General features: G+C 41.6%; 1 protein-coding gene across 2 annotated transcripts in view; it reads right to left on the bottom strand.

Moving 5' to 3' along the window:
* SMYD1 (SET and MYND domain containing 1) overlaps positions 1–10,982 on the bottom strand; it is a 36,804-nt gene extending 25,822 nt beyond the window's left edge. The window contains exon 1 of one of the 2 annotated variants that reach the window (XM_045580971.1): positions 10,723–10,982. In XM_045580971.1, coding sequence (XP_045436927.1) covers positions 10,723–10,859 — 137 coding nt within the window. In that variant the 5' untranslated portion in view covers positions 10,860–10,982. The remainder of the gene's footprint in view (positions 1–10,722) is intronic. The other variant, XM_045580972.1, reaches the window with a different exon arrangement.
* Positions 10,983–14,474: the final 3,492 nt, after the last annotated feature.

Genomic DNA, 14,474 nt, shown 5'->3' with positions numbered 1-14,474 from the left:
AAGGGAGAGGGATAGAGAGCTAGAAACGTCGATGAGAGAAACATCGACCAGCTGCCTCTTGCACACCCCCCACCGGGGATGTGCCCTCAACCAAGGTATATGCCCTTGACCGAAATCGAACCCGGGACCTTTCAGTCTGCAGACAGATAGATGATCTACCACTGAGCAAAACCGGTTTCGGCATGCATATATTCTTTTTGATTGGTGTTTTGGATTGTTAGGATATATTACCGGAAGTGGTATTGCTGGGTCAAATGGCAGTTTCATTTTTAGTTTTTTGAGGAAACTCCTTCTGTTTTTCCCTAATGGCTGCACCAGTCTGCATTCCCCCTAACAGTGAACTAATGTTCCCTTTTCTTCACATCCTCACCAGCACTTGTTGTTTGTTGCTTTATTGATGACAACCATTCTGACAGATGTGAGGTGATACCTTGTGTGGGTTTTAATTTGCATTTATCTGATGATTAGTGACTTTGAACATTTTTTTCATATGTCTATTGGCCATCTGTATGTCCTGTTTGGAGAAGTATCTATTCAGGTCCTTTGCCCATTTTACAATATTTTCAATTACTTCTCTCCTACCTTGTTCCGCCCACTCTTCCTTCCTTTCACACGTAGGTTTTGGGTAGCTATTATGTACTGTGCATCTAGCTAGGTGATGGAGGGCCTTAAAGATAGACAAGGCACAACCCGTGCCTTCGAGCAGTCCCTAGGCTGGGCTGGTACTTACACACATGTAAGCAAGGTGAGGCATGCAGCCCGGGAGTGCTGTAGGGATGATGAAAGAAGACCTGACTCCCACTGAGGTAAAGGAGAGGAGGAATCTGGGAAGGCAGTCATCCAGGAAACATGGTTCTGCTTCTCTGAAGCTGGGCCAAGTTTGTACTCAGAGAATGTCAAGTTCTCCTAGGGACAGCCACTACAATTAGTCAAAGGCTTCCATGTAGAGGAACAGGCATGTATAGGAGACAAAAATAGCTATTTGACAAGATCATGGGTTGCACCACATTGGGAAATCATGTTAGAAAGATGACTAGACTACGGGGAGCCTGGAATGTGACTCTCAGAAGTATCTCCTTATTCCGCAGGCAAACGGGAGCAGAGAGGAGAGAGAAATACATCCAGAGTTGGTTTCTTTTCCCAATGGCATCTACCTAATGTCATTTTTAAATGGCTTGTTTAAATCTTCGAGGAGCATTGCTGAATTGTTATTTGCACTATTGTATTTTAATGTAAGAAGTTTGGTGGTACTGCTTCCTTACATAAAGCCTAGGGATTGCCTATTGTTTGTTTTGCCACTTAAAGAAACACCAGGAACCCGGTAAAAAGTATGTCATGGGACAAAGGTTAGCAAATGTTTGCTTTCCTTTTTAAATAATTAGAAAAAAAATAATTGATATTCAATATAGCTTCAGGAACACAGCATTGTTGTTAGGCATTTATAAAATTTACACAGTGATTCCCCCTGATAAGACCAGTACCCACCTGACACCATATATAGTTACTCCAAAATATTGACTGTATTGCTTATGCTGACTCCATGACTACTTTGTAACTGCTAGTTTGTACTTCTTAATCTGTTCTGTTTATTTATTTTGGGGTGGTTTTTTTTTTAGACCCTACACAAGCGAAATTATATGGTGTAAAATCATATGGACTATCTCTATCTGACTTATTTCACTTAGCATAATACCATCTAGGTTCATCCATGTTGTAGCAAATAGTAAAATTTTTTTTCTTTTTTATGACCAAGTAATAGTTCATTGTATATATGTACCACTTCTTTTTTTTTCTTTTTAAATTTTTAATTTTTTAAAATATATTTTTATTGATTTCAAAGAGAAAGGGAGAGGGAGAGCTAGAAACATCAATGATGAGAGAATCATTGACCAGCTACCTCCTGCATGGGGATTAAGTGTGCAACCCAAGCATGTGCCCTTGACTGGAATTGAACCTGGGACTCTTCTGTCCCCAGGCTGACACTCTATCCACTGAGCCAAACCAGTTAGGGCTTAAATTTTTTTAATTTTTCAATTACAGTTAATATACAATCTTACATGAGTTTCAGGTGTACAACATAGTGATTACACATTTATATACCTTTTTTAAAAATATATATATATATATATATTGTTGATTTTACACAGAGAGGAATTGAGAGGGACAGAGAGTTGGAAACGTCAATGAGAGAGAAACATCGACCAGTTGCCTCTTGCACACCCCCCACTGGGGATGTGCCCGCAACTAAGGTACGTGCCCTTGACCGGAATCGAACCCGGGACCTTTCAGTCCGCAGGCCGACGCTCTATCCACTGAGCCAAACCGGTCCCGGCCACATTTATATACCATACGAAATGATCACCCTGAGAAGTCTAGTACCCATCTGACACCATACACAGTTATTGCAATATCATTGGCTATATTCTACATTCTGTACCTTAAATCTCCATGACTGTTTTTAATCCCCTCTCCTTTATCACCTGTCCCAAGCCCGCCTTGCATCTAGCAACCATCAAAATGTTCTCTGCATCCATGAGTTTGTTTCTGTTTTTTTGTTTGTTTGGTTTTGTTTTGTTTTTTTTTACAGTTCCACAAACTGTAAGTGAAATCATGTGGTATTTGTCTGTCTTTGTTGACTTCTTTCACTCAGCATAATGCCCTCAGGTGCATCCAAGTTGTCGCAAATAGCAAAATTCATTCTTTTTTAATACTGAATAATATCCCATTGTAATATCTTCCTAATCTATTTGTCCATCAGTGGACACTTATATTGCTTCCATATCTTGGCTATTGTAAATAATGCTGCAATAATATAGGAGTGTGTATGTCTTTTACAATTAATGTTTTGAATTTCTTTGAGTGAATACCCAAAAGTTGGACGGCTCTGTCATGTGGTAGTTCTGTTTTTAATTTTCTGAGGAACCTCATACTGTCTTCCATGGTGGCTGCACAATTTACAATCCCTCCAACAATGCACTAGGGTTCTCTTTTCTCCACATCCTTGAAAACACTTGCTGTTTGTTGATTTATTGATGTTAGTCCTTCTTACAGGTGTGAGATAATATCTCATTGTGTTTTTAATTGAGTGTCTTTTCATATGTCTCTATGTCCTCTTTGAAGAAATGTCTATTCAGGTCCTTTGCCCATTTTTTAAATTGAACTGTTAGTGTTAAGTTGTATGAATCCTCTATATAACTTGAATATTAACCCCTTATCAGCTGTATCATTGGCAAATATCTTCTTCCATTCAGAAGATTGTCTTTTTGTTTTGCTGATGGTTTCCTTCACTGTAGATAAGCTTTTTATTTTTTTATATATATTTTTTATTTGTAGTTAATCCTCACCTGAGGATATTTTTTCCATTGGGTTTTTTTTTTTTAACTATGTATTTTTATTTATTTCAGAGGAGAAGGGAGGGGAGAGACAGAAACATTAATGATGAGAGAGAATCATTGATTGGCTATCTCCTGCATGCACCCTGCTGGGGTTTGAGTCCCCAACCTGGGCATGTGCCCTGACTGAGAATTGAACCCTGAACTCCTGTTAAGTGGGTTAACGCTCAACTATTGAGCCATGCTGATCAGGCTCCATTGATTTTTAGAGAGAGTGGAATTGCGGGGACAGAGAGAAGAAAACATTGATTAAGGAAGTCACACACGAGCCCTGACTGGGGCAGGAATCAACCCTGCAACCAAAGTACCTGCCCTTGACTGGAATCAAACACAAGACCCTTCAGTCTGCAGGCTGACATTCTAACTACTGAGCAAAATGGGCCAGGGTTTTCTTTTTAAATCTTTTTACTTATTTCAGAGAGAGGAAGGAGGAGGGAGAGAGAGAGAGAAGAAAACATTAATGATGAGAGAGAATCATCAATCATCTGCCTCCTGCACACTCCCTACTGGGGACGGAGCCTGAGTCCTGGGCATGTGCCCTGACCAGGAATGCAACTATGACCTCCTGGTTCATAGGTCAACACTCAACCATTGAAGCACACCAGCCACACCAGGAGCTTTTCAGTTTGATAGAGTCCCATTTGTTCATTTTTGCTTTTGTTACCCTTGCCCAAGGAGAAATAATCAAAAATATATATTATCGATACCCATAGCAATGTCAAAGAGTTTTCCTCTAGAAGTTTATAGTTTTGCATCTTACACTTAAGTCTTTAATCCATTTTGAGTTTATTCCTGTATATGAAGTAAGAAAGTGGTCTAGTTTCATATTTTTTGCATATATCTGATCAGTTTTTCCAACTTATTGAAGACACTATCATTTCTTCATTGTATAGTCTTGGCTTCTATTTTGTAAATTAATTGACCATAGGAGCAAGGGTTTAATTCTCTAATATGTTTCCTAATCAATGTCTCTGGTTTTGTGCCAAAACCTTACTGTTTTTTTATTATTATAGCCTTATAGTATAGTTTGAAATCAGGGAACATAATATTCCCAATTTTGTTTTTCCTCAAGATTGTTTTGATTGTTAGATGTGTTCTGAGCATGAGAAGTGGGATTTGGTTCTGGCCAAAGAGGTGTTTTGTGGTTCTATATAAATTTAGAGTTATTTGTTTTAGTTCTGAGAAGTTGCCTATTTATTTTTAAAATATCTTTTATTAAAATGGGAATCCTTAAACTTTTCTCTGCCACAAGTCACATGATGAGGTTCACACAATGCACTCAAACCTGTATGCATTTCCCACACTCTAGCTGCAACCACACCCCACTTATTTATTTATTTATTTATTTATTGTTAATCCTCATCAGAGGATATTTCTTCATTGCTTTTTCAGAAGAAAAAAGGTAAATAGAAGGAAGCAATGGAGGGAAGAAGGGCGGGAGGAAAAAGAGAGGGGAGAGAGACACATCTACTAGTTGTCTCCCACACATGCTGCAACCAGGGTCAGGGAGCAAACCATAGAGCCCTTGACTGAGAACTGGAGGCCCTTTAGAAACACTGGTCAGAGCCAATCCCCACTTCTCATGCTCAGAACACATCTTCAGACGCAACTGAGGGAAGATGACAATGCTATGGGGACAAACTGGCATTTCCTTTAATCTATGTCCTAAAGGAAATTATTCCCAAACTTCTGCATTTCAAGATTATTTAGTAAAATTCAGCAATACAGTTCATAACAGGTCATGTGACATTATCAACATGTCTTATCTTCACAGCTACAAGTGACAAGTGAAGGGCATAGTTTTTAATCTACTGTGGTTATCCTCATCATCAAGCACAAACTTTTAATGTTATAATCTGAAACTTGAAGTTATTCATTCATTTTCTGAACTAACTGTTCAGGAATTTCTCTAACCCCTTTATTAAATTATTTCCATTTATAGCATCATTTCTCCCCTACCACCCATCCACCAGCTGTTACCAGATTAAAGGCCACTCGAGTGTTTGTGTAGATGCCACGGCTAATCCCAGTGTTCCCACAGCCCCTCATAGAACTGCACTGGCTAAAAGCCCAGCTGTCTGCACTGGCCCTGAAGAAGCTCATAACTCGTCTGATTTTCACCAAATAAATAAATAAACAAATAAATAAATAAATAAATAAATCTGCTAATGGTACTTGTTTTTTAAAGTACTCAACTTTTTTTCATGTTCTCATCTTTGTTGTTCTCTACTCACATACACATTTACATAACCTCCAGGGCACTTTCAACTGTTTTTTCTTTTAATGGAACTTTATTTTATTGATTTTTTACAGAAAGGAAGAGAGAGGGATAGTTAGAAACTGATGAGAGAGAATCATGGATCAGCTGCCTCTTGCACACCCCTCCTGGGGATGTGCCCACAACCAAGATACATTCCCTTGACTGGAACCTCTCAATCCGCAGGCCGACGCCCTATCCACTGAGCCAAACCAGTTTCGGCTCAACTCTTTAAACAGAATCGTTCAATAGCTAGTAACATTTTTGTCTAAAGAACTTTAGAAAAAACTCACTGTCCTTGCTCCTTCTTTATTTTTTTTTCTTAATATCTTTTGTAATAAATTGGATTAACAGAAAATTAATATTATTGGCTACAATAGGCTGGCTAGCCTCCCCAAAATGTCAGTATCCTAATCACTGGAAACTTGGAATAAGCTATTTAACCTGGCAAAAGGGACTTTGAAGATGTAATTTGGAGTAAGGTCCTCAAGCTGGGGAGATAATGGGTCTAATGTAATCACAAGTCCTTATAAGAAGGTGGCAGAAGGGAGGAGAAGCCAGCTGGCTTTGAAAATAGAGCCCAGGAATGCAGATTTGATTCTGCACCCAATTCCAATGTGTGTGGGAGTGGTTTCTTACACCATCCAAACAATACTCCAACACTAGCGGGGCATCTTACAATTCAACTCAGCTCTTAGAGTATATACATAGAGACAGCATTGATGGTGCGTCTAAAGGTAAGGGTGCCCACTGCTTTTGTCTCCTGATCAGAACACTATTTGGGTTTCCATTTGAACCAATGTGTCCTGAATACTATTCTTTTTTCTTGTCCTTTTGTTTAATCTCAAATAGATGCATGTTGCCTCTCACTTTTGGCCTTTTATTTTTTAGGTTAACACATGGATTCGAGCCTGCCCCTTTTATAGAATGACTTGTGGGTAACTCAGTCCTACCTCCTCAGTCAGGTTTCTCACCTACAGAAGCAGCGTCTCACAGAGAGGGAGAACCACATGTACATGGTTATCCTATGGCTCCTCTCCAGGCTGTCTCTGTATTCCCAAAGAAGGAGTCTACCTTCATCTTTGCAGGGATAAAGTTGGGCAAATCACCATTAAAAAGTATTGCTTGCCATAACCGGTTTGGCTCAGTGGATAGAGTGTCAGCCTGCAGACTGAAAGGTCCCTGGTTTGATTCCGGTCGAGGGCATGTATGTTGGTTGTGGGCACATCTCCAGTCTAGGAGGTGTGCAGGAGGCAACTGATCGATGTTTCTAACTCTCTATCCCTCTCCCTTCCTCTCTGTAAAAAATCAATAATATATATATATATATTTTAAAGTATCTCTTTTATATTTTAAATTTTTATTTTAAAGATTATTTACCACAATTATTCTAATTCTTATTACTATTATAATGATAATATTTTATGTAGCAGTTTATCTGTGATGTCCACTAAGGTTGGTTTTGTAGCTATTCAAATGAGTGATTAGTTATTTATAGTAACAAAGACATGTAAATAGCCTAATTGTCTAGTCATAAAAGAGAGAAAGAGAGAAAGAGAAAGATAGTCCTAACCAGTTTGGCTCAGTGGATAGAGTATAGGCCTGTAGACTCAAGTGTCCCAAGTTCAATTCTGGTCAAGGGCATGTACCTTGATTGCAGGCACATACCCAGTAGGGAGTGTGCAGGAGGCAGCTGATTGATGTTTCTCTATCATCGATGTTTCTAATTCTCTATCCCTCTCCCTTCCTCTCTGTAAAAAAATCAATAAAATATATTTTAAAAAAGAGAGAGAGAAGGATAGCATGCAACCATTAAATATTATGCTTGTGAAGAGTGTCTAGTGACACAGAAGATAATTAAATTATTAAGTGAATAAAGAAATATAACATTTTGTAAAGTAAGATTCCAGCTGTGTAGTAAAAACAGATGTCTCTCTTTTAAAACAAGCCCAGCAGGTGTAGCTCAGGTGGTTGAGCATCGTCCCATGCTCCAAGAGGTTACCCGTTTGATTCCAATCAGGGCACAGGCCTGGGTTGTGGGCTCACTCCCCAGTGCAGGACATACAGGAGGCAGCCATCATCCATGTTTCTGTCTCTCGCTCCCTTGCCCTTCCACTCTCTCTACAAATCAATTTTTAAATAAATAAAAGTAAAACAAGAAGGAAATAAACAACAATGTTAAGAATGTGAAAATATATTGCCGAAACCGATTTGGCTCAGTGGTAGAGCGTCGGTCTGCAGACTGAAGGGTCCCAGGTTCGATTCCGGTCAAGGGCATGTACATTGGTTGCGGGCACATCCCCGGTGGGGGATGTGTAGGAGGCAGCTGGTCAATGTTTCTCTCTCATCAATGTTTCTAGCTTTCTATCCCTCTCCCTTCCTCTCTGTAAAAAATCAATTAAAAAAATATATTTAAAAAAAAAAAGAAGAATGTAAAGATATGCATACATATGAGCCTAACCAGTGGTGGAGGACAATAGGGGGGTGGGGACATGTGCGGGGGGGGAAGAAGGGGGATTGGAATGGGGAGGTTGAGGACAAATATGTGATACCTTAATCAATAAAGAAATTTCTAAAAAAGAATGTGAAGATACATTTTTAAATATACTTTTATTTACTTTAGAGAGGGAGAAATAGAAACATCAATGATGAGAGAGAATCATTGATCGGCTGCCTCCTGCATGCCCCACACTGGGGATTGAGCCGGCAGCCTGAGCATGTGCTCTAACCGGGAATTGAATCATGATCTCCTGGTTCATAGGACTATGCTCAACCAACGAGCCGTGCCGGCTGGGCCTAAATTTTGCTTTTATACTGGAAGGAAAACTCACTCAAATCGAACATTCATGAAAGGGAAAGTGTCTATATTTCCTTTGGAGAACTGGAGGAACCAGTGAAGGTGTTCTATAGAAGGCAAAATTACAGCATCAACATCATTGTTCAGAGTTTTTGTTTTTCTAGATTTTTATATCTAATTCTGAACACAACTGACTCCTTAACTGTACTCACTTCCATCCCCAACACACACACACACACACACACACACACACACACACACTAATGAAGTAGGACAAGCTCCCTCTGAAGAGCTATTACTGTCACCTAAGCACCCTTACATTCTTCAAATGGTGGTCAGCCATGTGCCCCATATGTTCACTGCCTTTTCCCTGAAAGCCTTGGTAGATAGGAAGAAAGAAGAATTTCTCCAGAATCAAATGTAATCAAATTATGTCTGAAAAGCAATGTCCATTCTCAGGATGATCAGTCCAGTGAGCCAACCCCAAAGCCTAGATTATCAGAGTCCATCCTGATTCAGACCACATAAAAGTCAGGCATGTCACCCCATGTTGGGTTCAGAGAAGTTTGTCATGTTGAATCACTGCGTAGGTGGGGGTTTTGTTTGATTGTTTTTTATTTTATTTTATTGATTTTTTACAGAGAGAAGGGAGAGTGATAGAGAGTTAGAAACATCAATGAAAGAGAATCATCAATCAGCCGGCTCTTGCACACCCTCTCCTGGGGATGTGCCCGCAACCAAGGTACATGCCCTTGACCAGAATCGAACCTGGGACCTTTCAGTCTGCAGGCCGATGCTCTAGCCACTGAGCCAAACCGGTTTCAGCATAGGTGGGTGTTTTTTTAATAAATATTTTTTAAATATATTTACAAAGAGAGAAAGGGAGAGGGAGAAAGAGAATGAAACATTGATGTGAGAGTGAAACATCAATTGGCAGCCTCCTGCACGCCCCCTACTGAGTTTCAAGCCCACAATCCAGGCAAGTGCCCTGACAAGGAATCAAACCAGCAATCAAACCGGCCTGTGTCAGTGTACAGGCCGAAGCCCAATTAACTGAGCTACATCAGCCAGAGCAAAAATAAAGATTTACTGTAACTTTAAAAGCATGAGGTGCTGCCCAGCTATTGATAGTTGTCAATAGGGAACGAGACTCTTAAAAGTGTGTAGTAGGTGTGAACAGGGCATGGGGGAGAGGGAATGTAAATCTAACAGCCGCTTTGCAGAGCCTGCTAGAACTGGAAACAGCACACCTGGGGGCACAGCAGTCCCTCCTCTGGCCATAGATCCTGGCAGTCATCACATGCCCCTGACATAGGCAAGGGTTTTAATCTCAGAAATGTCCATTTTTATGAAAATTGGGAAACCACAAATGTCTTTCAATGGAGAAATGGATAAAGTTTCACATGTTTATAGAGTGGAATATTTACAGCAGTTAATCCAGATAGCATATGGAGATATCTACATGTGGGTAAAAGACGTAGATCTTTGTAGCTTTAAAAGACATATCTATAGACTTATAGTTCCCATGAGAATAAGTATCAAAAACATGTTTAATGAAAAGAGTAAGTTCTAGAATGACATCTGAAGAATGATACCATTTCTGTTAAAAAAAAAAAAAAGAGAGAGAGAGAGAGAGAGAGAGAGAGAGAGAGAGACCAACTACAACTGTACATTTTGATAGGTGCAGAAATATGTATGTTATAATACAAGAACAATCTAGAAGGAAACACATTAAAACCATTGTAGGGGTTATCTCTGGGGAAAGATAGAGGGGACTGGGGGTGGGAAGATAGAGGGTGGGAAGGCAAAAAGGGATTCCAGCTTTGTTTGTGAGATTCTAAAATTTTTCAAAGGTAAATGCATTCCTGTGTTACTTATGTATCTACAATTCCTTTTTCTTTAAATCTCACCAACTAGGAGCCTCCTGTAAGAAAATGTTTTCCACAACACTACACCCAATATCCACTCCTTTCCCTCCACCCTCACCACAGCCAGCACACCCACTCAGCCCAGTTCACCAGTGTTGTAAGGGAGTGCCACTTTTGTAAGGATTGCTCACTTTTACAACCCTTCTAGGGACCAGAACAAAACACATTGGCAGTGAGTCTTTGCAGAAAAAGTTATGTCAGCAAACAGCTGGCAGAAACGCCATTTGGTTCCAAATGATCCCATGGATTTTATATCCCTTTCCTGCTGACTTTGAGAGCAAAGTATGTTCGAGTTTGGCACTAGCCAAACCAACAGGAGAAAAGAAGGCAGCTCCCCACCGTTCCTACCTGTCGAAAACCACTGCCGAATACGCCCGCTCGGCAAAGATGACGTCCGAAGCCCAGAACTCCTTGGTGGCCTTCAGACCCCGGCCTTTGCCTTCAGAAGTGAAGACCTCCACGTTCTCCATGTTCCCTATTGTCATCTCACGGGCTTTCAGGCAGCGGGGCGATTCCCAACACTGAGCCAAGTCTCTTGTCCTCGCTGCTATTTTAGCACCTTCAGCATCCCAGAGAGCAAGCCTATAAATGGGCAGGCCACCTCCCCCTCCCACCCGCTCTGGCCACTGGGCCCTCACCTCCCCCTCTGCCCCTTCTCCTGGAGGCAGGGAGGGGGCAGGCAGGAGGACAGTGAGGTGGGAAGGGTCTCCCTCATCACCCAGCAGAGCTGACAGAGCAGAAGATGGCCATGGGCTCCTGCGCTGGGGTCTGGGTCAGAGAGCTTGGAAAGCTCTCTTGCAAGAGGAAGCTCAGGCCCGATGGCTGTCGTGCTGAGCTTTAGTTGGAGTAGGGAGCACTTGTTCATTAAGGTATTTTTAGCATCCAGATGCCTCTGTCAATCCAAAGCAGACAGCTGAAAGGGTCTAGGAGAAGAGGCGATGCCTGCTGCTCTGGGACCCTTCATCAGTCAGGCTTACACCTTCTCAAGTGAGTTATCCCCTTGTCCCCCTGCCTTTCAGAAAGCTAACAGTGGATACACATAACAGTACTAGTTAGACTCCAAGGACATCTCGCTTCTCCAGCATTTCTTGGGCTTCCCACAGCACCTCCACCAGGGCATAGAGTTCTGGAAATTACCTGATAATGCGGGTGTGCTGTGTGCAGGCTATATGAGAGGAGGCAAGCCTTGAAAATAAAAACCCTATTTCTATCTTTCTATCAAATCTCTCTTAACATGTGTTTACTGCCAGGAAAATCTCAACGTGCCCTGTGTCTCTTACCCAGGATGATGACACTGGAGAGACGATTCTAAAATCTCCAGTGAACTAAGTACCAACTCCAGCTCAGGTTGAAACAAAAGATCCTTGCAGATCTAGGGCTGTGGCTTATCTTCCATGTAATCTTTTTTATTTCTGGGATGCATCTATTTCTGGGAGGCCTGCTCTGGATCTCTGTGAGTACTGTCCTCAAGCACTAGCTTCTGAGTCAGATCTGCTTTTGAATGCTGAGTCTACCACTAGGACTTTGAGATAGAAGCTGTAAAACAAGGATGATAATTTCTGTCTCTCTTCCATCATGCCAGGACACAATGAGAAGTCTGAACCCCAGAAAAGGGCCTTTACCAAGACACTGCTGGCACCCTGATCTAGGACAGCCAGCTTCCAGAACTGTGAGAAATAAATTTCTGTTTTTTATAAGTTATGCAGTCTGTGGTATTTTGTTATTCCCACCCAAATGAACTAAGACATAAACCTAACCTAATAAGGGAGAAATATAATGAAAGTTATCCTGTAATAAAATATATAGAGGACCGGTGCACGAAATTTGGGCACAGGGGAGATGGTGTCCCTCAGCCTAGGCTGCACCCTCTCCAATCTGGGATCCTTCTCACAATCCAGGACTGCTGGCTCCCAACCACTTGTCTGCCTGCCTACCTGATTGCCCCTAACTGCTTCTGCTTGCTAGCCTGATCACCCCCTAACCACTCCCCTGCTAGCCTGATCAACACCTAACTGCTCCCCTGCCGGCCCTATTGCCCCTAACTGCCCTCTCCTGCGGGCCTGGTAACCCCCAACTGCCCTCCCTTGCTGGCCTGGTCCCTCCTAACTGCCCTTCCCTGCTGGCCATCTTGTGTCCACATGGGGGCAGCCATCTTCTATATTGGAATGATGGTCAATTTGCATATTACCTCTTTATTATATAGAAAGATTGTGAACTACGGTAAATATGTCAGTGTGCTCATTATGCTTATGTTTGGGTACAACGACACTAGAAAATATGATAAAGTCAAATGTTTTCTCCTAAGTAGAATCAGTGTGACGGGAGCTGGTTGAATCTGGAGACACAAACTCCACACAGAGCATTGTTGTATGTGACATGGTTTCCTGAAATGGTGAATGACGTTTAGTCAAGGTCTGAATGAATAAAAGTATAATCTTCCTTCATTTAACAAGAAGCTGCATTCCTGGGAAATGTTGTGAATTTTAAATTTTTATAAAAGCTACTCTATGATTGAATATAAAACAGAACCCTGGAATGAGCACCTGGATCTTTGACGTAGTGCAGGATGGACAAAGATTCTTCACTGTATCAGGGTGTCCCTTGCTTCCCAAGACATCTAACATCTTTGTCCAAGGTCAAAGAGGCAAGGGGTGTTAGCACTGTTATCAGTCTTTTGGTTGGTAATGGGGAAGGGGACACAGGGCCCTGCGATGTTGCGTAGCAACACAAATCCTATAAGGTGATTTTTTTTTTCTCATCTGCCTTTGTTCTCTCCCCTCCCTCCTCCCCCCCATTTCAAAATCACTGTGAATGACGAGATCAAGGAAAAGGTGCTTGTGCATATGTAGTAAAAGTTTAAAGAAATGCATGGGAATGAGAAATGCTTCATTCAGGATAGTACTTACTTCTGAGGGAAGGAGAAGTTCATTAGAAAGTAGGGACAGGATATTCCAGGAAGAGAGAGCAGCGTACACAATAAGTTGAGTTTATGCAATAGCTTGATATTTACAGAAATCAGTAAAGGTTGCTGGATCATAAAGTGAAAGCAGGGTAGGGAAGGGAGGCAACAGGAAGAAAATGAGACCAGGAAGTATACAGAAGCCTAGTAGTACTCACTTTTGATTTCCCCAACAGACAATGGGAGCCAGTAATGACTTTGAGATAGAACCCTTTGGCAGCAATATAGGCAGTAGATTGGAGTTGGTGAAGTCAGAGGAGGGATGGATGTCTGTTAGGCAGCTACTGCCCTGGTTGTAACACAAGATGATGAGAAGCTGAAATTAGATAGTGGCAGTGTGGCAGGAAAGGATATCCAAGAGTAACTTGCACCGTGCACAGGAGACATGCCCATCAAGAAATGGGTAGAATATTGTATAGCAATGAAGCAAATAAATAACACATATACTACAGCTTGATGAACTCAAAATGTTGAGTGAAACAAATCCCAGAACTGCATAAGGAAAGACATAAATCTTTAAAAAATAATCTAAACTTTTTAAAGCTACATGTATTTGTGATAAACATATTTGTAAGGAAATGACTACAAACAAGATAGTGATTTATTTGGGAGTTGGGGAATAAGATGATGAGATTTACATGTGTATATGTACATACATGATTACAAACACATATTTGATAGAGAGGGAAAGAGGGAGAGGGAGGGGGAGGGGAGAGGGGAGGGGAGGGGAGGGGAGGGGAGGAGAGATCATTTATGGATCTCTGATGACAGCATATCAGGACCAAGGGTTTTGTTATACCTACTCTATGTACTAAAGGCCCCTGCAAAGAAAGAGAAAGATTAAGTAGGAGATGATCTAGTTTTCAGATGCTCTGGAGTAGAACCCGTAGATTCCAGACTTTTATTTTATTTTAGGTGGGTTTAAACTTTAGATTCGCTCTGAAAGACTGGAGGCCCCGCAAGCTTCTCCTCTGCCAAGGGAAGGTGGAGGGTCTGCAAAGCAATAAGGGAGTTGAGTGAAACTGGAGCTGAGCCCCAGGAAGGCGGGCGAAGGGGCGGGGCGAAGGGCCGTGTGGGCGGGGCGAGCTGCGCAGTTGCAGTAGCGCGCCCCCGCCGTCATGGCGTCGGCGCCGGCCAGTCA

This window comes from Pipistrellus kuhlii, unplaced genomic scaffold, assembly GCF_014108245.1.
Source record: "Pipistrellus kuhlii isolate mPipKuh1 unplaced genomic scaffold, mPipKuh1.p scaffold_m20_p_13, whole genome shotgun sequence".
Classification (NCBI taxonomy): Eukaryota; Metazoa; Chordata; class Mammalia; order Chiroptera; family Vespertilionidae; genus Pipistrellus; species Pipistrellus kuhlii.
The sequence above is the reverse complement of the archived record's forward strand: the minus strand, read 5'-3'. Positions and strand labels throughout refer to the sequence as shown.